At 40.6% G+C, this 24777-nt stretch overlaps 1 protein-coding gene across 1 annotated transcript in view; it reads right to left on the reverse strand.

Annotated features, from left to right (window-relative positions):
* Positions 1-2754: 2754 nt before the first annotated feature.
* Positions 2755-24777, reverse strand: part of LOC141105330 (MAP kinase-interacting serine/threonine-protein kinase 2-like) — a 221628-nt gene continuing 199605 nt past the window's right edge. Inside the window, 5 exon segments of the mRNA XM_073595198.1 lie at positions 2755-16123; positions 16125-16322; positions 19786-19829; positions 22928-23092; positions 23184-23378. Coding sequence (XP_073451299.1) covers positions 16078-16123; positions 16125-16322; positions 19786-19829; positions 22928-23092; positions 23184-23378 — 648 coding nt within the window. The 3' untranslated portion in view covers positions 2755-16077.

A 24777-nucleotide genomic window follows, 5' to 3' on the forward strand; every position in this document is an offset into this window, starting at 1 on the left:
TACCTGGTTTCCATCAGTTCTGTGCTGATGGCACTGCTTGACATCTTCCAATGTCAAAAGGAAGGAAGTATGATGTGTTTTTCATCTGCTGCATTAAGTTTCCTTAGCTCACCACTGCGTCTACGGTCCTCATTGTTGCCTGTTTCTTTGTGCTTCTTCAAAAGAGCTTTAACAGCACATATTGAAATCCCAGTTTGCGTTCAAATCTTTGGCTGGAGGAGACCTTGCTGATGCAGGACTACTTTGTGTCTCGTCTCTGTGCCAGTCTTGCCATAGTGTATGACCTGTGGCCAACAACCTCACCTTAGTAGCAGAGTTTGGCGGTTTCTGACTCCTACTATTTCTACCTTCTTTTTATTCTACCTGTTTCAATTTCAGTTAATGGCTGTGTTTCAACCTGGGGGTCGAATGATGATTTGCCATGGGTCACCAAATCCTGGGCTGTTCCTGAATCCCGCACCGCTCTCCCAGCCTTTTCATGGCCACCCAGCAGGGCTGTCCCTGGAGCCTGTGGCCGCAATGCAGGGCTGTTTCTGGAGCCCGTGGCTGCCTACTCGGCCTCTTTGCAGCCACCCATTCAGTTCACGGCATGGCTGGGGGGTAAAGACTAGAGGTCAGCTGACTGGTGAGGAATGTGAAGTGGGAGGGGCTGGAGGAGACCCTATCTCCTGATTTCGGCATAGGTGGCACTGCTACGAGACACCACAAAGTCGGAGACACAGTGAGTAACACTACCTGTGATTATAGTTGACATTAACAGTCCCCACTACAGTTCTTAGATCAGCAGATGACCTTGATCAAGCGCACCTAAGTTGGCTGATCAGAACTTCCTTCAGCACTGCAACTCATCCTATCCCCCCCCCCCCACCACCACCACCAAGGAGTAAGAGAAGGAATAAAAATATAGAATACATAGAAGGAAGAGAAAAAGAGTAGGAGGAACAAAGAAAAAGGGAGAGAAAGAATAAGAGAACAAGAAAGACGGCTAGAGAGAGGGATGGGGAAAAAAAAACAAGAAAATTAGGATTGAGAGAGATAAAGGGGAAAGAAAGGAGAACAAAGAGCAAGAGTGGTACATCCTAAAATGTACCATAATGGGTTTTACTTCTTCAGATCCGCGCTATAGCCGAATAACAGCTACAGCGCGGGCCTACTTTGCTGGGAGGGTGTCAATAAACGTCCTCCCGTGCTCGAGCGGTCTGTGCGCCCCCTGCAGGGCATGTGTGGTGCTCTCTGTGATCAGCGAGTCTATGAGATCACGACCCCTTACCACGTGATCAGCTGTCAGCCAATGACAGCTGATCATGTGATGTAAACAGAGCCGGTAATTGGCTATTTTTTTCTCCTCGCGCTGATAGGGTGAGAAAAAAAAAAAGAAGCCGATCACCGGAGGCTGTTAGAGGGACATCGGTTCTGATCAAGGAGAGCTGCCGCCAGCTCATCTGTGCCCACCTGTGCCACCTACCAGTGCACAACAGTGCCGCCTACCAGTGCCCACCAGCGCCACCCACCAGTGCCATCTATCAGTGTCACCAATCAGCGCCTCATCAACAGTGCTGCCCATCTGTGTTACCTACCAGTGCCCATCAGTGCCACCTATCAGTGTCACATACCAGTGCCATCTATCAGTTGTACCTATCAGTGCCACCCATCAGGGCCCATCAGTGCCATCTTATCAATGGCCATCAGTACCGCCTTATCTGTCCCCATCACTGCTGCCTTATCTGTGCCCACCAGTGCAGCCTATCAGTGACACCTCATTAGCGCATATCAATGAAGGAGAAAAATTACCTGTTTGCAAAATTTTATAACAAACTATGAAACATGATATATATTTTTTTTTTTTCAAAATTTTCAATTTTTTTTTGTTTGTTTAGCAAAAAATAAAAACCCCAGCTGTGATTAAATACCACCAAAAGAAGGCTCTATTTGTGTGAAAAAAAAAAGATAAAAATTTCATTTGGGTACTGTGTTGTATGACTGCGCAATTGTCATTCAAAGTGCGTCAGCTCTGAAAACTGAAAATCGGTCTGGGCAGGAGGGGGGTTTACATGCCCAGTAAGCAAGTGATTAATACTGTACGAGTGGAAGGGACTCAGGGAGCGCTAAATGTCCGTAGGTTAGGGGCGCAAATTACTTGTTTTGCCTTGGGTGCTGACAACCCACGCTACGAAAATAATTTTACTGTTAGGGGTCCCCACAACTTGGGAAATTCTATCAAGGGGTCACGGTAGTAGAAAGGTTGAGACCCACTGGTTTACACCTACATATGAAATTGATGATGCAGGTAGTTATGCCAAATATTGGTTTGCATTTTGTAAATTGATAAAAAACAAACAATTAAAATATATATTTTGGAAAGCATTCTTACTTTACAGCATTTCTTTACACTTTGCCCAAAACTTTTGCACAGTACTGTATATGCATCAAAAGCCTCTGTGCCACGACATTTCATGAGCATTTCTGTACTTGAGACAGGAAAAAAAAATAAAGCAGGGTATACACCTTGAGTTTTTTTGCTCATCAAATGCTGGTTTTCCAGAAAGGCTGATTGACAGAAGACAGTTGTTAGACTGGCTTCTGTTGAACAGACAGGGGTACACACAGAGAAAAGTTTGGCCAGTTCCTGCTGAACCGTGTATACCCAGCTTTTAGCTTCCCTGTACTTCTTTCCCCACCCCCATCAGGTAAGAGAAACAGTCAGTTGTGAGAGAAGAAAGTGAATTTCTTTTGACAAACATGACACAACACACATTGTCAAATAATTAACAAATTTTATTGCTTTACAGGGAAAAAAAATATGAAATTATATGGAACTGTTGAGAACAAAAACAAACTTAGCTGCATCAGAAATCTATAATGGCCTCCAGCTTCATTTTTCAACATGGAGTTGGCATATATTTGTTAATCACCTGGTCTGATCTACTACCTTTTTTTTTTTATAAATTCAAATTTATAGGTTTGAACTGAATGGAGCTGTGGTTTTCAACCTTAAACCCTATATGTAAAACTATGTAAATCCAAAAGAAAAGCCCAACACATGAAGACCAGGGTACTGTGGTATACTTATCACAACTGTCCTGCTATCAGCCTACACGGCCTTTAAAAACTCAAGAACACCAACATTTATATATAGATATATAAAAAAGTGCTGTCAACGGAATATTAAAGTAGAATTCCAGCTTTAGTATGGGTATAGTTTGTTTGCAGCAAGCTGGCCCAAGTGTGCTATTTCCTTTACATAACTATGCGGCCGGCTGTAACATTAGCTACATACAGTGCCTTGAAAAAAGTATTCATACCCCTTGAAATGGTCCACATTTTGTCATGTTACAACCAAAAACGTAAATCTATTTTATTGAGATTTTGTGTGAAAGACCAACACAAAGTGGCACACAATTGTGAACTGGAAGAAAATGATAAATGGTTTTCAAACGTTTTATAAATAAATATCTGAAAAGTGTGGCATGCATTTGTATTCAGCCCCGTGCCAATACTTTGTAGAACCACCTTTCGCTACAATTACAGCTGCAAGTCTCTACCAGCTTTGCACATCTAGAGAGTGAAATTTTTGCCCATTCTTCTTTGCAAAATAGGGCAAGCTCTGTCAGATTGGATGGAGAGTGTCTGTGAACAGCAATGTTCAAGTCTTGATTCAAAAAGGAAGCAAAAAATTTGAATAAGTCTTTCAGGTTTCAGAAGCGCTAGAACATTTAAATTATACTAAAATATTGGTGATCTGCGCATCCAACTGGGATAGGGCCAGAAAATCAGTGTGATAGTTCAAATAAATCAAATCAGATGTTTGGACGATCGACCATCACCACACCATCTGTTTCCACTCCCTATAGGAATTGCACTCACCAGATTCCCAATGAACAAAGCCTCTGTGTGTATGTTAAGTCTCTGCAATCACTCCCATATTGGCATCCATCCGAAACTCAATTTGATCAGCCAGAAGGGTGGTGGTCGCAACTCTGGTACTCTGTTTCTCCCAAACAAAGCCAGCTACAAACCATAAAACTCAGGCAAAAGGAAGGGGGAAAAAAAGCCTCATCGTGTGAATCTGTAAACGCTTTTATTCCAGTAAAAATACCCTTCCCTTATACATTGCACTTACAAACAACTGTTTTAAAAGTAGCATTCAACATAGTTATTGCACTGTATGTTCGGTTCCATTAATCTCACCACCTCTCATGGAGCTGTGATCGTCCGTGGTGGTTTCCAGGAGGGGGTTGGAGCTGATGGCAGATGCAGCAAGCTGTGTGGTAACCTAGACGCGTTACGATCTTTATCAATAGGCGCCTGACGCTGTGGATAAGTGACCTCTGTGTACTTTTTTGTTTTGTAATTTTCAAGTCTTGCCACAGATTTTCAATTGGATTTAGGTCTGGACTTTGACTGGGCCATTCTAACATGAATATGTTTTGATCTAAACCATTCTATTGTAGCTCTGGCTGTACGTTTAGAGTCGTTGTCCTGCTGGAAGGTGAACCTCTGCCCCAGTCTCAAGTCTTTTGCAGACTAACAGGTTTTCTTCTAAGATTGCCCTGTATTTGGCTCCATCCATCTTCCCATCAACTCTGACCAGCTTCCCTGTCCCTGCTGAGGAAAAGCATCCCCACAATATGATGCTGCCACCACGTCCCATGGTGGGGATGGAGTGTTCAGGGTAATGTGCAGTGTTAGATTTCTACCACACATAGTGTTTTGCTTTTAGGCTACAAAGTTCAATTTTGGTCTCATCTGACCAGAGCACTTTCTTCCACAGGTTTGCTGTGTCCCCCACATGGCTTCACGCAAACTGCAAACAGGACTTCTTATGGCTTTCTTTTCTTTTCTCAACAATGGCTTTTTTTTCTTGCCACTCTTCCAAAAGGCCAGTTTTATGGAGTGCATGACTAATAGTTGTCCTGTGGACAGATTCACCCACCTCACCTGGGTCATCTCTGGTGTGTTCCTTCCTTCATGATGCTGTTTGTTCACTAGTGTTCTCTAACAAACCTCTGAGGGCTTCATAGAACAGCTGTATTTACACTGAGATTAAATTACACACAGGTGGACTCCATTTACTAATTAGGTGAATTCTAAAGGCATTTGGTTCCACTAGATTTTAGTTAGGGGTGTCAAAGTAAAGAGAGCTGACATATTTATGTCATATTTATTTGTAAAAAAAAAAAAAATTGAAAACCATTTATAATTTTCCTTCCACTTCACAATTATGTGCCACTTTGTGTTGGTCTTTCACATAAAATCCCAATAAAATACATTTACATTATTGGCTGTAACATGACAAAATGTGGAAAGTTTCAAGGAGGTATGAATACTTTTTCAAGGCACTCTACAGTATGTGGCATAGTGTTCTGGCAGCAGTACGAGCGACATCCTGTCTGCTGCTGGAACTAAAGAGAATTGACCTAAATGTGTCTCCGCCATTCAAGAGAAGCCTTCTATTTTTATCGATGAATATAAAACTTCCTCTGATTGGTCAAAGTGGAAATAGTGATGTCATCCGCCCACCTCTCCAACTCAGTCAATCAAAGGAGGAATAGGCTGGACGTTAGAAATGCACATCAGGCTGTTATTGGGTGGGAGAGCTGTTCCACAATCATGGTGTTGAAGGACACATACGCAGATATCAGCTTGGCATAAGGTCTATACTCTTACCGCCAAGGGGATACCAATCCTGTATGTCATGGGGTACTAAGTAGATATAATTTAGGCGTGTCACTCAAAGTTGATTTTCTTTAAAAAAGAAAAAAAAAAATAATAAATTGTATCTAAGTAATTGTTTTTGCTGTGGAAATATAATTATTTCCTTGTACTGTTAGAATGCTTGTTCTCCACATGTTTATGGTTTCAGGTTTGCCCATGTATCCCTTCTATTAGCCAATGATGTCATCTTCAAGGTAGTCACAATTCTAAAGCACATTAAACTATATATTGTGCATAAGCACCTTAAATGAAATGCACATAAAACTTGTATGCGTATTCAGCGGCAGAACAGTGCATAGCAGTGAACAGTAACTCTCACAATTACCAAAGCTAATTCAAATCAGTAAAAAGAAAAGGTATAAATGAGTACTGCAAAATATTTAATTAATTCACGCTATATAAGACTTGAATATATTCCCCCCAACCAAAAATACTGAATACTTCTGGTCTTAAATAGTCAAGTCTTGCACCTTTTTTTTTCTTTTTTCTTTGAAATATATTGTGCATATGCCTTTTGCAGTTTACATTTTTCTTAGAAAAGCGTCACAATATTTAAGAATTCAAAGTCATTCAGTCACATCAAAAAAATTGTGTATTGGTATTCCACTAAGCTTTCTGATTGCAAATTAACAGGTATACAATATGTACTTACAACTTTGTAGTTATACATATAACTATAAGAATCAAGATGCATTTTAAAGTGTATCCTTTGAAAAAAAAAAAAAAAGTCTGATCAAGTTTACTTTGTCCTTTTCCAGTCACAGAGAAGAGGTATTTGTTCTATTAACAAAATGAATATGCTTCTTGTAGACAGAAAAGCAGGAAAAAAAAGCTTTTAAATGTTCTTTCATCATACTATTACTACTATGCTGTCACAAAATTGCAAACAATATAAATGAAGAGGTTTAACACTGACAAAACAATGGGTTTGTAAGACAGATTGCACAATTAAAGCTAATGCACCAAGATCCCCATATTCAGTTATTTTTAGGCAAGTACAACATATTAATCACATGGCTGACAATATAGATTCTTATCCTAGCCTAAAAGTGTGACCTAAAACTAAAGAGTTTGGCCCCCTCACGTGACCATTCCAATCAAGTCCGCCTGTCAGTTTTTTTTTTTAGGCAGACCTGATTGGAAGGTCCATTCACCTCTATGGACAGGCAGGTGTAAATGGCCTTGTGTGTGTTTACACCTGTCTACCTCCATTCTAATCCGGTCCGCTAAAAACAAATGGAGGGGGATAGGTTAACCTCCATGTAGGTGGATCTGATCAGAGGTAGTCATGTATCAATGGACAGTGGAATCCATTTACACCCAACCATCCATAGAGAAGACTGGGCTCGGTTTGTGTCCACTTTGCATAAACTGAGCAGACATGAACCTGTCATCTGCCCACTCTGCTAAGATCAGCAGGGGATCAGACTGCTGATCGAAAAGGAAGGTGCATGTGTGAAAGGGACCTTAAAATGTTTGTTGGTGATATAATCTAACAGTCTCTCCCTGCTCAGCAATGACATTTAAAACATTGCACCATGACTTATCTCAGCCAATAATTTGGAACACTTGGCTGCACAGGAAATATACATAAAGTATACAATTACAGTTCTGTCAAGGATGAGAAAGTTTTACATACTTATCTAAATAAATTACAAATAATTTCAGGGACTTGGGTTGAGGGGCTATTTACACAAGTTTAAACCTTGCAGCACAGTTGTTTTTTTTTTTTTAAATAATAGCAAACATTTTCTATGCGATTGACTATTGGGCATTGCCCTAAAAACTTGAGAGGTTCTGACTCCACTAGGTCAAAAACTAAAAATTATTTTAGCAGGAGTAAACATCTATTCTCCACATCTGTTATGCTATCCTACAAACTTTTACAGCATCAATCACACTTTCTATAATTACGTTAAAGTGTACCTGTGGCCAGAATACAAACATTCAGGTTAGTAAAAAACAAACCTTTTCTAACCTCTGTAGCAATTTACCCTCAAAATTCATAGCAGAAGAACTGAAATCATTCTTTCAGCAGCTCAACTCGCCACTGCTGTCTCTGCTGTGTTTAGATTTGAGCCTAGAAGGCTTAAAAACTGCCAAGTCACTGCTGGAAAGGGGAATCAGAGCTACTAATAGAAATACTTTAGTGCCTCTGCTGTGAAATATATAGGAGGAATTGCTGCAAAGTGCCTGCAGCTAAAGAGGTCAGTGAGGGCTTGTTTTAAAGCAACTGTCACCAAAACAAAAGCGGTCCTCCACTTGTGCTCTGTGGTTACTCCTGCTGGCCCTATAGGATAGAGTAAGGATGGAAGGGCTGGTGAATTGAACCACTGCAGTGGGGGACCAGTAATTTCACAAACTTGGAAGTGTCAGATTTTAAAGATTTTTTGGGGTGGCAGATCTTCTTATATACAGCAGAGACTGGTGGTGGAAGTGGTGAGAAAGGCATTAACTATTTTACAGGGGATACTTTTTTGCAATGTTAGGGACTGAGATGCTTTAAAGCCCAAATACATCACTGGCAGGGTTCACATCACTGTCTGTAAAAACAAACAAAAAAAATTAAGTACTCATAAAAACACTTTCTCTTTGAGAGTCACTTCTAGTGATTCAGCCAACACAATCATTCTTTAAAGTTGTGCATTGAAGTGCTTGCTAGCCTTGCAAATTTGAGCTAAAAAATGCATTTACCTTTAGTTATGCTTCTGAATGAAAGGATACCTGCCAGCCTATAGGTAATTAGGCATAAATAATAAGCAACCAATGGTGTCAGAGTTTATTTACCAAAAAAATGGTGGGAAAAGTCACACCTAATCCCTTAAAAAGCTCTGAGTTCTTCAATATAAAGGAAGGATAAAATAATTAATTTCTCCTTTTTTAAAATAAATGTACAGAACAGGTTCGTTAAACAGAATGTTTAGGTCTTAACAGAGGACAATGTTCTTTTATAAGCCTCAGCCAAAAAAAATCAGATTGAGCATCTATAGCCAGCCATAGATGATGGGATTTTCTTCCTGCAACCCGTGAAAATCACTAAATTCCCCTATCAACACAGCCAGTGTTGATGGGGGAATCCCTCCCACAAAGCTATTGTGTTCTCCCCGTGGGGAGGGTGGGGGTTACCCTCCTGGATGGGAGAACGCACAGTAATTATTGCTAGAGGCTATAGCCGCTGTTATAATCGCACAAAAAACCTGACAGTCTGATTGTACCCGTCGTACAACAATGGAATTGGGTACAATCAGCCTGCCCATAGAGGTTTTCGAATCTCAGCCAGGCCCAGCTGAACCAACGAAGATTTAAACCATCTATGGCCGACTTAATTCTTCGCTCAGAATTGTGCAGCTATTACCCATAGCATATAATAAAAATGTTTTGTTTCCTCCTAACAGGAACCTACAGATAAAATCATATGATTGGCTGCTATGGAAAACAAGGCCATTTTGTAATTTGTTATAGCCCAGCTTATTTTCTATACATCTTTTAAGTGGGACAAGAGAATTTAGCACAAGTTCTGGCCTCAACAACATGCAAATACTGACATAAAGTGTTGTAAAAGCAGATTAAATGCATCATGTTTCCCTGATCTTACAATGGCTTGCGAAAGTATTCGGCCCCCTTGAACTTTTCAACCTTTTGCCACATTTCAGGCTTCAAACATAAAGATATAAAATTTGTATTTTTTGTGAAGAATCACCAACAAGTGGGACACAATTGTGAAGTGGAACGAAATCTATTGGATATTTTAAACTTTTTTAGCAATTAAAAAACTGAAAAGTGGTGCGTGCAAAATTATTCGGCCCCTTTACTTTCAGTGCAGCAAACTCACTCCAGAAGTTCAGCGAGGATCTCTTAATGATCCAATGTTGTCCTAAATGACTGATGGTGATAAATAGAATCCACCTGTGTGTAATCAAGTCTCTGTATAAATGCACCTGCTCTGTGATAGTCTCAGGGTTCTGTTGAAAGCGCAGAGAGCATCATGAAGACCAAGGAACACACCAGGCAGGTCCGTAATACTGTTGTGGAGAAGTTTAAAGCCAGATTTGGATACAAAAAGATTTCCCAAGCTTTAAACATCCCAAGGAGCACTGTGCAAGCGATCATTTTGAAATGGAAGGAGTATCAGACCACTGCAAATCTACCAAGACCTGGCTGTCCCTCTAAACTTTTAGCTCAGACAAGGAGAAGACTGATCAGAGATGCAGCCAAGAGGCCCATGATCACTCTGGATGAACTGCAGAGAACTACAGCTGAGGTGGGAGAGTCTGTCCATAGGACAACAATCAGTCGTACACTGCACAAATCTGGCCTTTATGGAAGAGTGGCAAGAAGAAAGCCATTTCTCAAAGATATCCATAAAAAGTCTCGTCTAAAGTTTGCCACAAGCCACCTGGGAGACACACCAAACATGTGGAAGAAGGTGCTCTGGTCCAATGAAACCAAAATCGAACTTTTTGGCCACAATGCAAAACGATATGTTTGGCGTAAAAGCAACACAGCTCATCACACTCAACACACCATCCCCACTGTCAAACATGGTGGTGGCAGCATCATGGTTTGGGCCTGCTTTTCTTCAGCAGGGACAGGGAAGATGGTTAAAATTGAGAGGAAGATGGATGCAGCCAAATACGGGACCATTCTGGATGAAAACCTGTTGGAGTCTGCAAAAGACCTGAAACTGGGACGGAGATTTATCTTCCAACAAGACAATGATCCCAAACATACAGCAAAATCTACAAAGGAATGGTTCACAAATAAACGTATCCAGGTGTTAGAATGGCCAAGTCAAAGTCCAGACCTGAATCCAATCGAGAATCTGTGGAAAGAGCTGAAAACTGCTGTTCACAAACGCTCTCCATCCAACCTCACTGAGCTCGAGCTGTTTTGCAAGGAAGAATGGGCAAGAATTTCAGTCTCTCGATGTGCAAAACTGATAGAGACATACCCCAAGCGACTTGCAGCTGTAATCGCAGCAAAAGGTGGCTCTACAAAGTATTAACGCAAGGGGGCCGAATAATTTTGCACGCCCCACTTTTCATTTTTTTATTAGTTAAAAAAGTTTCAAAAATCCAAAAGATTTCGTTCCACTTCACAATTGTGTCCCACTTGTTGGTGATTCTTCAAAAAAAATAAAAATTTTATATCTTTATGTTTGAAGCCTGAAATGTGGCAAAAGGTTGAAAAGTTCAAGGGGGCCGAATACTTTCGCAAGCCACTGTATATCTTTACACGTTAGCACATCCAGCCCAAGTTCTGCCCCACTTAAGTAATGAGACATTTTTCAATATGAAAAGCACCTTGCAACAGTGTTGTGACTGCAAAGTTAAAAGGTGCACAAATTAATAATTAGAAATCTCACAAAAGACTGCAAAATCGCTCATTTGATAATTGTTTAAAGACAAGCAAAATTAAAAACATTTCAATTAAAAAAATGCATTCCCTGATGGGACAAATGTAAATTAAGGTGAACCTCTTCCCTCCACCTTGTCCAACCAGAGAACCCCTTGTATGCGCTGAAAATAATAGATGTTTTCTGAATAGAGGAGGTGCAGGGCAAGTGTCTCTCTGAAGCACGGAAAGAAAATCAAGGCTCTCACTGTTTGTGGCACAGACTACAACTGAAAGCAGCCCCTCAGATGTTACATACTGATCATTATATGTAACTAGGCTGGACCAATCTAGCCTTTACATATGTATATTTTCTTTTCCACCACTTATGCTTCCATATACCTTGTGCTCCACTCTCTCCTGTATTGTGAGAACTCCTGCAAGGATCCCTATGCTACTTTACTGCTCTAGTTATGTAGATGAATGAAATTATCTGTATATCACAGTACATTTAATGCTTTGCATTATTTGTGGGTAAAACCTTATTAGCAAAACCTGCAAAAAAAAAAAAAAAAGGTACCAATCATAGACAATTTAGTGCTGGTAATGGAATGTTTAAAGAAAGACACAATAATGCACAGAGAATTCAGCAGATAAAAAAAAATAAGAGTTTGATTTACTAAAGGCAAATGGGCTGTTAACACTGCAAGGGAATTTTCACTTCGCTTAGTGAATATGTTGCAAATTCACTTTGCAAAAAATCCCCAATCAAATGCAAGTTAAATAATAAAAATGTTGCTTGAACATTATTGGATGATGAAAGTCAGCAAAGCTTTATATCATTCACTAAGCTAAGAGAAAAATCCCTTGAAAAGTAAATATACTATTTACCTTGAAAGCATCATAGGACTGTTGTATTTTGATACCTTTTTGCAATTCTCAATCCATGTATGCAAGAAAAAACTACGCATATATGCACAAATGTAGTTGTGGAGCCAGTCTTAGAAAGTTATATGGCAGAAATATTTAACAGCGTGATTCAGCTGCCAGGACAAAAGGCACTTGTATTTATTATAATGTCAGGACACATGATGAAACCCATAACACTTATGGTTATCCCTGTCCTGCATATATAACAGATGTATTGCTATGAATTTCTCACAATTAAATAGTTTGTAAAAATGATTTACTTTGGTGAGGCAACCATGTTTCAGACCATGCACTGTTAGAAAAGAATTGGGCAGAACAAAGAAAAAAATAGGAAATTGTTCAAAGAGTGTCATTTTACACCACCAATTAAAATAACAAAATGCATGTACATGCATGCAACGTGAGAGACTGCATATCGAAATTAGGAGGTTCAGTTCATTTATATCTTAAAAGAAAAGTATGGGAATTATTTCTTTTCAAGAATCATACTTACCTAGGTGGATGCTGCATTTGTCCCCCTGCCAGCTCAAACACCGCCGACCACTCGAGTTTGAGACCTCTGTGAGCAGAGAGCTGGTGACTGTCAGTCACAGCTGTCTGCCCCCCCCACTCGCGCTCACTGGAGTGCTGAGCTGTGGAGGGGGCGGGAGCAGCTGGCTCAGGCTCTCAGCAGCCCGCTGAGAGGCTGAGCCAAGTGATGGTTCAGGGTTTTGGGTGGATGCCAACCATATTGTCGCAATCTTTCCACTGCCTGGACTGGCTCTGTGACGTCAGCCGACAGCAGGCTTTTCCACAGAAGTACAGCCAAATGTCCAAATTCTCCTTTAATTCAGTTTTGGATAGATGCTAGTAGACTTTAAAAACAACTGACTCCTCATATCTTCTGGGATTTTAGTGGCTAGCTGAGATAATAGTTCTGCAGATTATGAGATATTCATATACACATGAATCATGTACATGTTTGGCCACTATACAGTGTTTCCTCCTTTGGAAGAAGGGTGAACTTCTGCTGGCCAGTGAAGAGCGGAGTCAGTATTGTTAAATTAAAACAAATTAATGTCTGCTATTGCAGCGGCAAAACTTGTTTACACCCTGTTACTGTCTGCCATGGTATTTATGGCAACGGCAGTAAAGGGACTTAGGTGGGAAAGGTAAGTAGAATGACAAATAAATGTTATGTAGGTCCCTTAAACACATGGCAGAACATGAAAGGTTTTTGTAGTAAGCTAATCTCTTTTCCCTGTAGTAAAACTGCTGCAGCACCATGCAGTAAAACACAAAGGAGGAGCTAATAAAGGGGCAGATCTTCCATCCATCCCTCCCAGAAACATCATCATATTGCTCATTTGCATGATATGCAAAAGTACAGCTCTCTCTTTATGTGTACATTCAAAAAATTCAGTGAAACAAGTTTATGGCTGCTCAAAATTCTTTAAGGACTATGTAGATTTTACACAGCGTCTCAACTTTTTTGGAATTCAGGTTGTACATAAATAAAAGTCAACCATTGTAATCACCCCTCTCAGTGGTTGAGGCTTGTCTCAACTCTCTAACTGCTACTATGTATGGCAGCTTGGTCTGTCAAAGTAAGTTGGAAAATAACACACTTACTGCCATGATCACCAGGTGAAAATAGACAAAAAAAGCTGAAAAAAAAGAAAAAAATTATTCTACCACATCTAAGAATTAATAAACTGCAATTTAATGAACTTTGTTTTTGGGTTTTACACCTCTTTAGGCTGGGTTCACACTAGTGCGAATTGGATGCAATTTCCCCGCATCCAATTCGCATGACAGGAGATTGTGACCGGCTCTCTATGGAGCCGGTTCACATATCTCCGGGCTGGCTGCGGAACGGATTGCACAGGAGCCCTATGCGTCTTTGGCTTGTCTTTGTCCCCGATGCGTCCCTGAAACAGAGAACAGGGATGCACCGGACCCCTGCTGCGAGCCGCATCCGTCAAAGGTGTGAACCCAGCCTTAAGGCTATTTTTCAACTTCCTTTAACAGACCAGGTTTTCCAGTAAAGATAGCAGTTAAAAGGTTGAGACAAACCATTTAACGCTGACAGTAGTGCTTACAATGGTCAGCTTTTATTCATGTAAAACCTTCACCACAAAAAAAAAAAACATTGCTGTAAGTGCTTGATAAGTGTTAAACTGTACGTCACATATGTAAAGTCCATCTAAATCTACTAGTCCATCTAACACAACCCTCTCCACTGACTGAGGATGCTGCTGTCCATAGGTGTTTACATTGGTCCATCACAGATACAGCGAAGGAGGGAATGTAGTCTCACCTTAAGACAAGTGGTGTGTTATTGGCTAACTGCCAGATGAAAAAAAAATAAACAAATGCAGCCACCACATCCAGTAATTGATAAGCTACAACATATTGATTCAGTGTTTTTGGGTTTAGTTTTGCTTTCGTTTTTGGCTTTTATTGTGAAAGGGTCAATATTTAAAGACCTAAGGGGTACTAGATCAGACCTTAAACAAGAATCACAGAAAAAAAATCTAAGGTCTGACATAAGAAGGACTAATTTGGCAACCAACCAATTTTAGGCCAGTAAGGTACTAATTTTGAATATTATCCTGATTCTGAAATGTTCAGGGAAGAGGAAAAAATGCCTACACTCTTGAAAGGCTAAAGAAAAAAGAAACTAGTAGTTTATCAATAAGGGCCTTGCAAAAATAAAACTTTTTTTTGTATCGACAAAAATGCTAAAGAAGACCCAACATGGTAAAATGCATGTTAACAGAACTCTCTCTTTTAATTTTCCTTTCCCTCTGAGTATGCTGGTGTATTTAAGACCATTGTTTTTCTTTTTACAAAGGAGCTGGGACCCATCAGCTACATCCATAAATCATTTTTTCTGCAATGGCTGTGTTACCATTTTGAAGTCTGGAGTACTTATATTGATGAGTTTTGTTGCTGCTAGCAATACATATGCATTCTTGCTCTCAAGAGCCAACTTGCGGTACTTGACACCCATTTTTGGAAATACATCCCATTTTACTTTTTTCTAAATATGATAGGGGAAGGCACTATATGGGATGAATAGCAGCAAGAATAGATCTAAAAAAACAAACAAACAAAAAAAAAACCCAGCCTGCAGGCACTACATATAGATGGGATGACAAAGGAACCCACATCAGATTAACATCAATCACCTATCATTGGTGTGGAAAGCAATCCAATTATATAATAACTGCAATTGCGTGCCTGCGGTCTTCATATATCCAACTTTTATTCCCTGCATCTACTGGAAGTTTAGCTCATGTTCTAAACATTCAGTTAGATTTTGTCAGACACATTAATGCTGTAATCAGAAAATATAACATTAGTAAAATGAGACCCAATCAGGAGGCCAAACTTAAGCAAGTATGACCAGTTTTAGAACCACTGTACAAAAGGTACAGTTTACAAAATATTTTCCCCTTTGTTCATGGTTTTGTCTCCTGTACTGTGCACATCCTGTAAACTCTGTACAAATGTCCTGTGGACATGTATGTGCTCCAGCAGCACCTGAACTTCACAGTTTTACTTAAATGGCTATGGCAGAATGTGCTAGCATACGGTGTGTCAGCGTGGCTGCTTGTAGTCCAACTCAGGAGCACACAGGAAGGGGTGAGAAAATGGCAACTGAATTAAGTGCGTGTTGTCACCCTAGGAAAGGAAGTGTCAGAGTATATACCATGCTGGTAAAATCACCTGGTATGATTGCAGACAACATGAAAAAATATAAAATGTAGCTTTTTGACATTAAAAGGAAGTGCAACAGCATCTGTGGTTTAAGCATTGGGGTTTACATAAACCTTACTAGATCAATTCTATAACTTGGTCAAATGCCATTTCATTCACAGTTTTACCCCCATGAACTTCCAAACAACCATCTTTTCCAATGTTTTGGAAAATAACCATTGCAAAAAATATTCAGCTTTCAGAAACATTCATTATGCATACAAGTAAAGACCTTGATTATAAAATATGTTCAAGTCTTTGTACAAATTACAATACATTCAAAAAACACCCTCTAACAAGCCAATCGGTACCAGGTGCTCATATAGCTGTGCAAAATAAAGGCCTGACTTGCATTCAATCACTGACAATAAGAAGAAGTGCTATGCTTCGAGGAGAAACTCTTCCCTTGCTGTCGCCTCCTGGCCAACATAGAATCAGAAGGAGGTGAGAGGTGCATGGAGCCAGACGAAGCTTTCACCACAGTGGGGCATGCCACAGAACAGTCTGCTATCTGCTGCTCTTCTTCTTGCTCCATTAACTGACGATTCATTGCTATAGCTTCTGCAGCAAACGAGGTCAGGTCTTTGGCACTACTGTTCCTGCAAGAATTCAGACTTTTAATGACCTGATAGGAAGTAAATATATACAACTAACTATAAAATACTTAAAAGGCATTAGGTAAAACATTACAATGGACCAAAATCCTCTCCTATTCTTAAACCGATTTTACACCCTTCCCAAGTGCCCTCACCTAAAGGGCAAAACTGTCCTACTGTCAATACCTACTCCCTTCAGCTGTCAGTCCAAAGCAAGGCAGCAATAGTGGGTCACATACTGTAGGTGCTGTTAAAAAGATGAAAGATCCAGCCAATTAAAGGCTCTGCCTGAACATAGATAACTAGGTGTCCCACATCCAAACTGATACTTGGAGCCTATTGTTGCTGTCAGGTATTTAATTTTGCCAAATACAGTTGATAATTGGTGGAGCAAGTGTGCCACTAAAAATAGATTAGATGACAGAAGGTTCATATCCACTTTGAAGAAAATTTTCATCAAAATAGTGGGAAATGCACCTTCCAGTCAATGCCAAGTTGCTCAAATACTTTCCTCAAGATACAGTACGAAGAACCATGTTATCGGTGAAACTTGTTTTATCAAGAACTGTTAAAAACATTATTTGTATCTCTGCTAACCACAAACCATACCCCAATTCATTTTCTTTTTCCCCCTTAATTTTCATTTGTTAATCCTGTGAATAATACATCTCCTGTCCATTTATGTCTACGTTTTTTTCCCTCCACTGCATCTATCATTCAACTTCAAACATGTCTACTTTTGTTCAGCTCCCTTCTAGTGATTTTAGTAGATAAATAATAATAATAATTTAAGGATGTTTATGCTTTCTTTGAATCTTATAGTAAATGAGAAGGACTGAAAATGTTCTAAGCCTGAAAAAACTAAACAAATGCAGCTGCCAGATTGAAGGACTGGTATGTTGCAATATATCAAATTTTAGATATGTTTTTCAATGTAAAGATGCAGTTCTTTGACCACTTCAATACCAGGCACTCCCCCCCGCCCAAGCCAATTTTCAGCTTTCAGCGTTGTCACTTTTTAAATGACAATTGTGTGGTCATGCTGCACTGTACCCAAACAAAATTTTATCATTTTGTTCCCACAAATAGAGCTTTCTTTTGGTGGTAATTGATCACCTCTGTGTTTTTTTTTTTTTTAAGCTAAACAAATAAAAAAAGACCAAAAATTTTGAAAAAAAAAAAAAAGTTTTTGTTTCTGCACTGAAAAGCTGCACTGATGGGCACTTATGGGTGGCGCTGATAGGCGGCTCTAATAGATGGCATTAATGGGCATCATTGATGGCACTGGCAAGCTTTGCTGATGGGCACTGATTGGCATCTGGGCACTGACCGTCGTCCATGGTGGCATATCTGGTGGTCCAGTGTGGGCATCCGCGGGGGGCTGTGCTGATAATCAATCAGCGCAGACCCCCCCCTGTCAGGAGAGCCGCCGATCGTGTCTGTCAGACACGAGTGAGGAAAAGCCGATAAACAGCTCTTCCTGTTTACACTGCGATTGGACACGACTGATCACGTGGTAAAGAGTCACCGTCAGAGACTTGAGATCGGTGTTGCGGTGTGTTAGACTGACACGCCACACCACCGATGGGCGCGCTGCGCACCCCTAAGGACGCATGCCGGCTGTTATCCTGAAAGACGTCATATGATGTCCAGTCCGGATAACGGAACCACCGCCCGGCCGTCATTCTGCTAAAGGCCGGGCGGGAAGTGGTTAAATACCTTCAGTTGAGGCATGCACTGCAAAAAACAAAATATCCTGCCCCCTGCCATATTTAACCCTACTCCATTGCTAGACTCAATAGTCCATGATAGTACCACGAAGAGCCTCATTTCTTCCACCTAATCTCAGCTACTAGACAAATTCTTGATTAAATCCCTGCAAATGTGTAGGCAAAGATGGGAGGAAAGACTTGGGCTCTATTACAGGTGTGGGAAGATATTCTACGGTCCACTCAAGACATGTTCCTTTCACCATTGCACAAACCAAACTTTAATTCAGCACTGGGTTTACCATCCTGTTTTATTTCTCCAAAGAATAAGCAACAGAGCTGATTCGTTTCAGCAGATGTGAACACCTTATAAGGACCTTCATCTGCCTTTATAGCACTATTCCAAACAAAAGCAGCATTGGGCTGAGGTGATTGGCACTGTAAATGGCTTGTTGACCCAATTACCTGCATTCTGGGCCATTTTGAAACTTCGTATACGGATGATCACCTGACATTGGCAATCACCAGATCTTTATTTGTTGTCCACAGAATGCTTGATTTTAAAATTGGCTTCTCTTAATCCACCCCAACTTTCAGAATGAATGAATTAACTTAACAGATACTAAAAGGAAAAACACACCTACTTCCTGAGTAATGCCATGTACAAATTCAAGTCCATCTGGGCCTGCTGGACTGACTACATGTATCCTACCATGTCTAGCAAACCTGTTACTTTCTTCCCTCAAATACCGATTTCCTATAATTGATTTTGTTTACTATGTTTGTACTACGCTGTACTTTTTTTTCCACTGCTCTGAAAATAATAAATACAATCCAATTTAAAAAAAAAAAACAAAAAAAAAACAGTTTTTTGCATTTTTTTCACATAAATTTTTCTTTTTTTCATTTAATATAATTCAATAAAATACGATAAGCAGGTAATGTGTTAGAATTTTCAGAAATTTAGTGAGGGAGTGAAATGAAAATGGACAAAGTGGCAGTCTTAAAGCGGAGTTCCACCAACTAGTTTTGACAGGTACATGCTTCCACTTCCGCTCAGGCCATCTAGGCGGCTCACGCCGAAGTTCTTCTCTCCTCCTCTCTCCCTGCAATCTTCTGGAACATGTCACAGGTCCCAGAAGATTGCTCGGCCATTGAGGAGGCACATCGCAACTCGCACATGTGCAGTGCGCACCAGGCTGTGAAGCCACAAGCTGTGACAGCCGGGTGCCCACACTTGCAATGCCAGCGCTAAGGAAAGAGCCAAGGGTTCGGGCGGCCGCATCTTTAGATCCTGGGACAGGTGAGTGTGTGTTTTTTTTGTAAAAGTCAGCAGCTGCATTGGAACTCCACTTTAAGCCAGCCATAGACTGTTCGAATCTCGGCCAGTTCAGCAGGAACCGGCCGTGATTTGAACCATGTATGGGCAGGCTGAATGTACTCAAGCTGATTGATCAAATTGATCAACTTGGGTACAACCGGCCTGCCGCCGCATGTAAAATTGCATTTTACATGCAATTATTTCTAGCGGCTGTTGTCCCCCAGCCTGGCAAACACAATTGCTCCGCAAGAGTGATTCGCCCATCAACACTGACTGTGTTAACGGGGAAATCAAGTGGTTGTAGGAAAGAAAAGCGTTCCATCTGTGACTGGCTTTCGGATTTAAACGCAACTATGCATGTCCCTAGAAGACTTCCCACAACAGAAAGCACCTGATTAAATACTAATAAAACAATCAAAGAAAATGCAAATACTACCTTTGAAGTATGCTTGGGGTGGGGAGTGTATTATCTGGTGCACACTGTGATAAAAGGAGAAAAAAAAATCTATGTAAACAAAACAATCAGATCATCTAATAGAAGGTACTTATCAGGGAAACATTCATACTAGTGAAGCAAATTACAGCAGCAGGTTAACAGCTGTTCTACATCTACTGAACACACATTATATATATATATATATATATATATACACATACATACATACATACATACATACATACACATGTTGTGGGACATGCAGTTTCGTGCACCGGGCAGGCAGGTTTTTTACATTCAGCCCTGCTGCGAGCAAGCAGCGGAGTTTGCTTGTCAGTTGGAAGCATTCAGGCGGCTACACTGTACTTCCACATACCCGAGTACTCCCCCCCCCCCCCCATGTATCCCGGGCTCCGCTTGCCTATCTGCGGTCGTGGGACCGGCATAGCGGGTGCTGCTGGCTGGAGGGGAGGGAGGTGTCCGCCCTCCTTCCCATCTTGTTCCTGACCCATAAGCGACATGTATGTCCCAGTTGACAGTTTCCCCGGCCATGGAGGCTAGAAAAGAATGTTATGCACTGCAATCTGCACTGCATTAAATTAAGTAGAGCACAGAGGAGACATGCAGGGTATTTTAGACCATGGATGTCTCATTAAAGAGAACCTGTCACCAAAAAAAAAAAAAAAAGGTTAATGTAACCTGGCATAAAATCATACACATAGGTTGGACTTGATGGACTTGTGTCTTTTTTTTTTCAACCTCGTCTACTATGTAACCCGTCTGAATGATATAACTGGTCAGGACATGAGCTACCCTCGATTATTTGTGAAACTCTACTCTCATTATCTGAAGTAACTTACCCAGTTTCCTCAAATTGTCATTCTCTATACCCTTAATTGTTCATACCATATGTCACCTGCTACTCCTTGAATGTTTACTTACAAAATATTTTATGTGGGTCCAGCAGTCGCGAGGGTCTGGCCTTTGCCTTTTCCCTCCATCCCTCCCTTCACAACCTAGCTGGACATTTGAGGTTTATCTTATTTCTCTATACAGAATTGAATTATAGTCATTAAACATTTAATGTCATTGTTTTTGATGTTTTACTGAACACACCATAGTGAGCGGCATAACAGTTTAATTGGTGCACTATTATGCATGTTGTTTTGCCCCCTTTTTCCTCTGGGTTATTTTGCAAGAGTTTCTATGCTTTGCATGTTACTCTTTTTTTTGCATCAATAAAAATATTTGAACAAGGAAAAAAAAAAAAGGTTAAGTAAAAAACCCAAGCACATAAAATCCTGCCCCCCCCCCCCCAAAAAAAATTTGAGCACCCCCACATATACGCAAGTACAAGTGTAAATGCATGCGTTGGGGCTCCTACTCATGAAAACATCAATTGCGATACATGTTACAAATCACCACGCATGACAGAATGAGAGCAATATTTCTAGTACCAGACCTCCTCCGCAACACTAAACTGATGGCCTATACAGGGCTTTTACAGCGTCACCTTTAGAAAATATAGGCTATTGAAGTTTGTGGCCATTTCACAGGTGCACACAAAATTTAAGGTTTGACATGTTGGGTATTTATTTACACGGTGCAACCTCAGATTTTATATTTTAACATAAAATTGGGTAATATTTTGCATTTTTGTGCCCCCTAGAATTAACTTTAGTGTTTTTTATTGTAATGTTACCTTTGCCATAATATCATATGACATAAAAATTTGTAACTACCACCATTTTATTCTCTAGGGCAGGGATATGCAATTAACGTACCTCCAGCTGTTGCAAAACCATCATGCCTCTGAGTGTCATGCTTGTGGCTGTCAGAGTCTTGCTATGCCTCATGGGATTTGGAGTTCTGCAACAGCTGGAGGTCCGTTAATTGCATATCCCTGCTCTAGGGTGTCTGCTTTCAGAAAATATATAATGTTTTGGGGGCTTTATGTATTCTTCGGGGCCTAAAATGATTTTTGAAACGTGTGCAAAAAAAAACCTGCAAAAACAGCTCAGACAGCTGTTTATCCTTTAACCCTTTAAAAGGGTTAAAGGATAAAATTCACCTTTGGGAACTTGCTACATATTCCACCCATTTTTAGGGTGGAACGTGTGACATGTTCCTGCTCCTGCAGTGGCTCTGAGTGGCACTCTGTGTGACAGTAGTACAGGGACAAGTTCCTAGTACCAGCTGGGCCTTTTTGAAAAAAGCGTGGCCATACGGTGCTCCACCCACACGGCTGCATTATTCATTCACAGAGTTCTGTGAATGAATCAACTACAAGTACCGACACCCTTTGCGTATGTCAGCTTGTAGTTCTCAATAAAACTACCACGGTGCTGTTGAGCGCTCTGGTAGTTTATTGATTATTCCTGTCAGTGTGAAACTGCCTGTCCTACGGGCAGACAGATAACACTGACAGTCTGCAGGAGTCCTACATTGCACCAGCGATCTGCTGATTGCTGGTGTAATGCTTTCCAGGCTCTAAAAAAAAAAAAATAATAGTAAATGCGCATTTATTTATTTTTAAAAGGTAAACTTACCCTTTAACGGCATGGACAACGAATCTTGATTTGGCTGCTCAGCATGCACTTGTACTTCACACCCAAGTGCTTCCATGTGCAAGGTTAACCTGAAGGGATACATTTTTTTTTTCCTCTCATTGGGGCGGAGTCTCTTTTACTCACTCAGATGCGTTTCTGCTGAGCATTAAGAGAGCGCAACACTCGCCTTTCCTGACGAGCACCAAATCGGTGCTCATCACACTGCAAGGTCTCGCCCCTCCCTGCTAGTCCCCAGGTGTGGTGCTGGAGACAGGCAGGGAGGTGAGTAGGAGATAAACAGCACAATTTTAAAAACATTAAAAGTTTAGGTCGCCATAAAGCCCCTTTCATTTTTAAAAGCCCCAGACATTCCAAAAGCAACACAGATTTAAATAAGCATTTAAATTTAAATAAGCAGAAGCATGGAAGACTAGAGAACTTGCTTAAATTATCCCTCTAAAAGTACACCCCCTTCTACCCCCATATTTCCGGGTGGCCAAACATAGCTTAAAACTGGGAAGTAGCGGTTATATAATACTTTTATTATCTATTTGAGATCAGTGACTCTTAGCACAAAGAACCAAAGGACTTACCCCCTGTACCCATGGGTGTTGTAACACCTGTGCTGCACTTAGTCTCTTTTTGGCATCCTGAAGTAGCAATTTGGAGATCAGATCTTTGGCACCAGATGAAATGTGAGCCCAGTCTTTATCTGGAAATTCGTACTTTCCTTCCTGAATACTTACAAACAGCATGTTCTGTTGAAGTTGTAAGAAAAAAAAATGAGCGATCAGAGTAAGAGGAAAGGTAGATATTAACATTTTAATTTGAAAACCTGGCAAATATTACCTGACAAGCTGGGCAGGCCTCTCCTCTATCCCAACCACAGTCACTGCCACAACGCCCTACAAATGGTGGATAGCCACTCAGCATGATGTACAAGATAACTCCAAGACTCCACAAGTCACAGCGCTTGTCATATATTGATGCTTCTTCATTAAATGCCTCGACTACTTCAGGAGCCATATACTCCGCTGACCCACACTGCAGGGACCAAATCAAGTACCAAAATATTACTTTTACAGCATTAAGATTTATGAAGTCATATTCTGAATACCTTTATCTTTATAACAAAAGTGAAAGAAGGAACCAACACTATAATGGGACTAGATACTTTTTATGCTATCCCACATTTATTTAATTACTACAACATATCCTCAACAAAAGAAGAAAATATTTATTGGTAAAGATGAGCTCTAGGCAGATATAAAAAACATAACCTAATACAGCCCTGTAAATAATAATGCATCAATTGACAGTATATATTAAAAAGTAAGAAGTACAAGTACATAAATTTTACCTGGTATCGGCCTCTTGCAATCCCTAAACAGAAAAACTAAGTGGGAGGAAGCTACAAAAGGACTAAAGTCGGTTTATGTGTAGATAAGAAGCAAGGTGATAAGAAGAGAAAGCAGACTTGGGCTCCTTTCACACTGGGGCGTCGGCAGTAAAGTGCCGCTATTTTTAGCGGCGCTTTACCATCGTTTTTGCAGATTTTCAACCTCTAGTGGGGCGCTTTTAACCCCCCCTAGCAGCCGAAAAAGGGTAAAAACATTCATTTCAATGGGCAGGAGTGGTGTATACACCGCTCCTTCACCACTCCAAAGATGCTGCTTGCAGGAGTTTTTTTTAACGTCCTGCCCGCGCATCGCCTCAGTGTGAAAGCCCGAGTGCCTGTTTTACGCCTCAGTGTGAAAGGGGTCTAACAGAAACAAATGCTCATTACTCTGTCACTTTTTGTTTAATAGGTCCTGATTGAAGTTTTAAACAATACAAATAATAATAAACATGAGGTAAATAAACATAAGGTCCAACCAGTAAAAGTTATTCTGACAGTACAATGAAATTACTATGGCAGCCATGCGCAGCCTGTACAGTGGTTAACAAAAAAGATAAACAACCTGCAAGAGTATTGATGGATCATGTAGAGAGGATTTGTAGAATGGAAAGGGGGGGGGGATACAGCTTGAGAGGTAAGAGGGGTATATGACTAGGGAGGAGAGAGGGTGGAAAGACGGAAGGGAAAGGGGTAGATGGGGTGTAAACCCTGACTGGGCTGGGGGCAAGGGAAATCAGCATAACCAATGAGGCAAATCAGTACCTAGATACTGAACATTTGGGGTGGGACAACTATGGGGACCATAGTGCCAGAAAGTTCTTCAGGTGTAGTTTTTTACAAGCTAGAATTTTCTCCACATCACATTGGAAATTTACACCAATCATGTTAGCGATAGAAAGTGGGGTCAGAGAGCACTACAGTCGGGTAACGTTCACTTTAGCAGCTAGCAAGAGATGAATAACAGGCCTAGAGCTGGGTGGAAGGGTCTCTATTCTGATGTGCAATAGCGGAAGGGTTAGGTGCAATAGGTATTCCCGTTATGTC

The sequence above is a fragment of the Aquarana catesbeiana genome, linkage group LG01 (assembly GCF_042186555.1).
Source record: "Aquarana catesbeiana isolate 2022-GZ linkage group LG01, ASM4218655v1, whole genome shotgun sequence".
NCBI classification, from domain to species: Eukaryota; Metazoa; Chordata; class Amphibia; order Anura; family Ranidae; genus Aquarana; species Aquarana catesbeiana.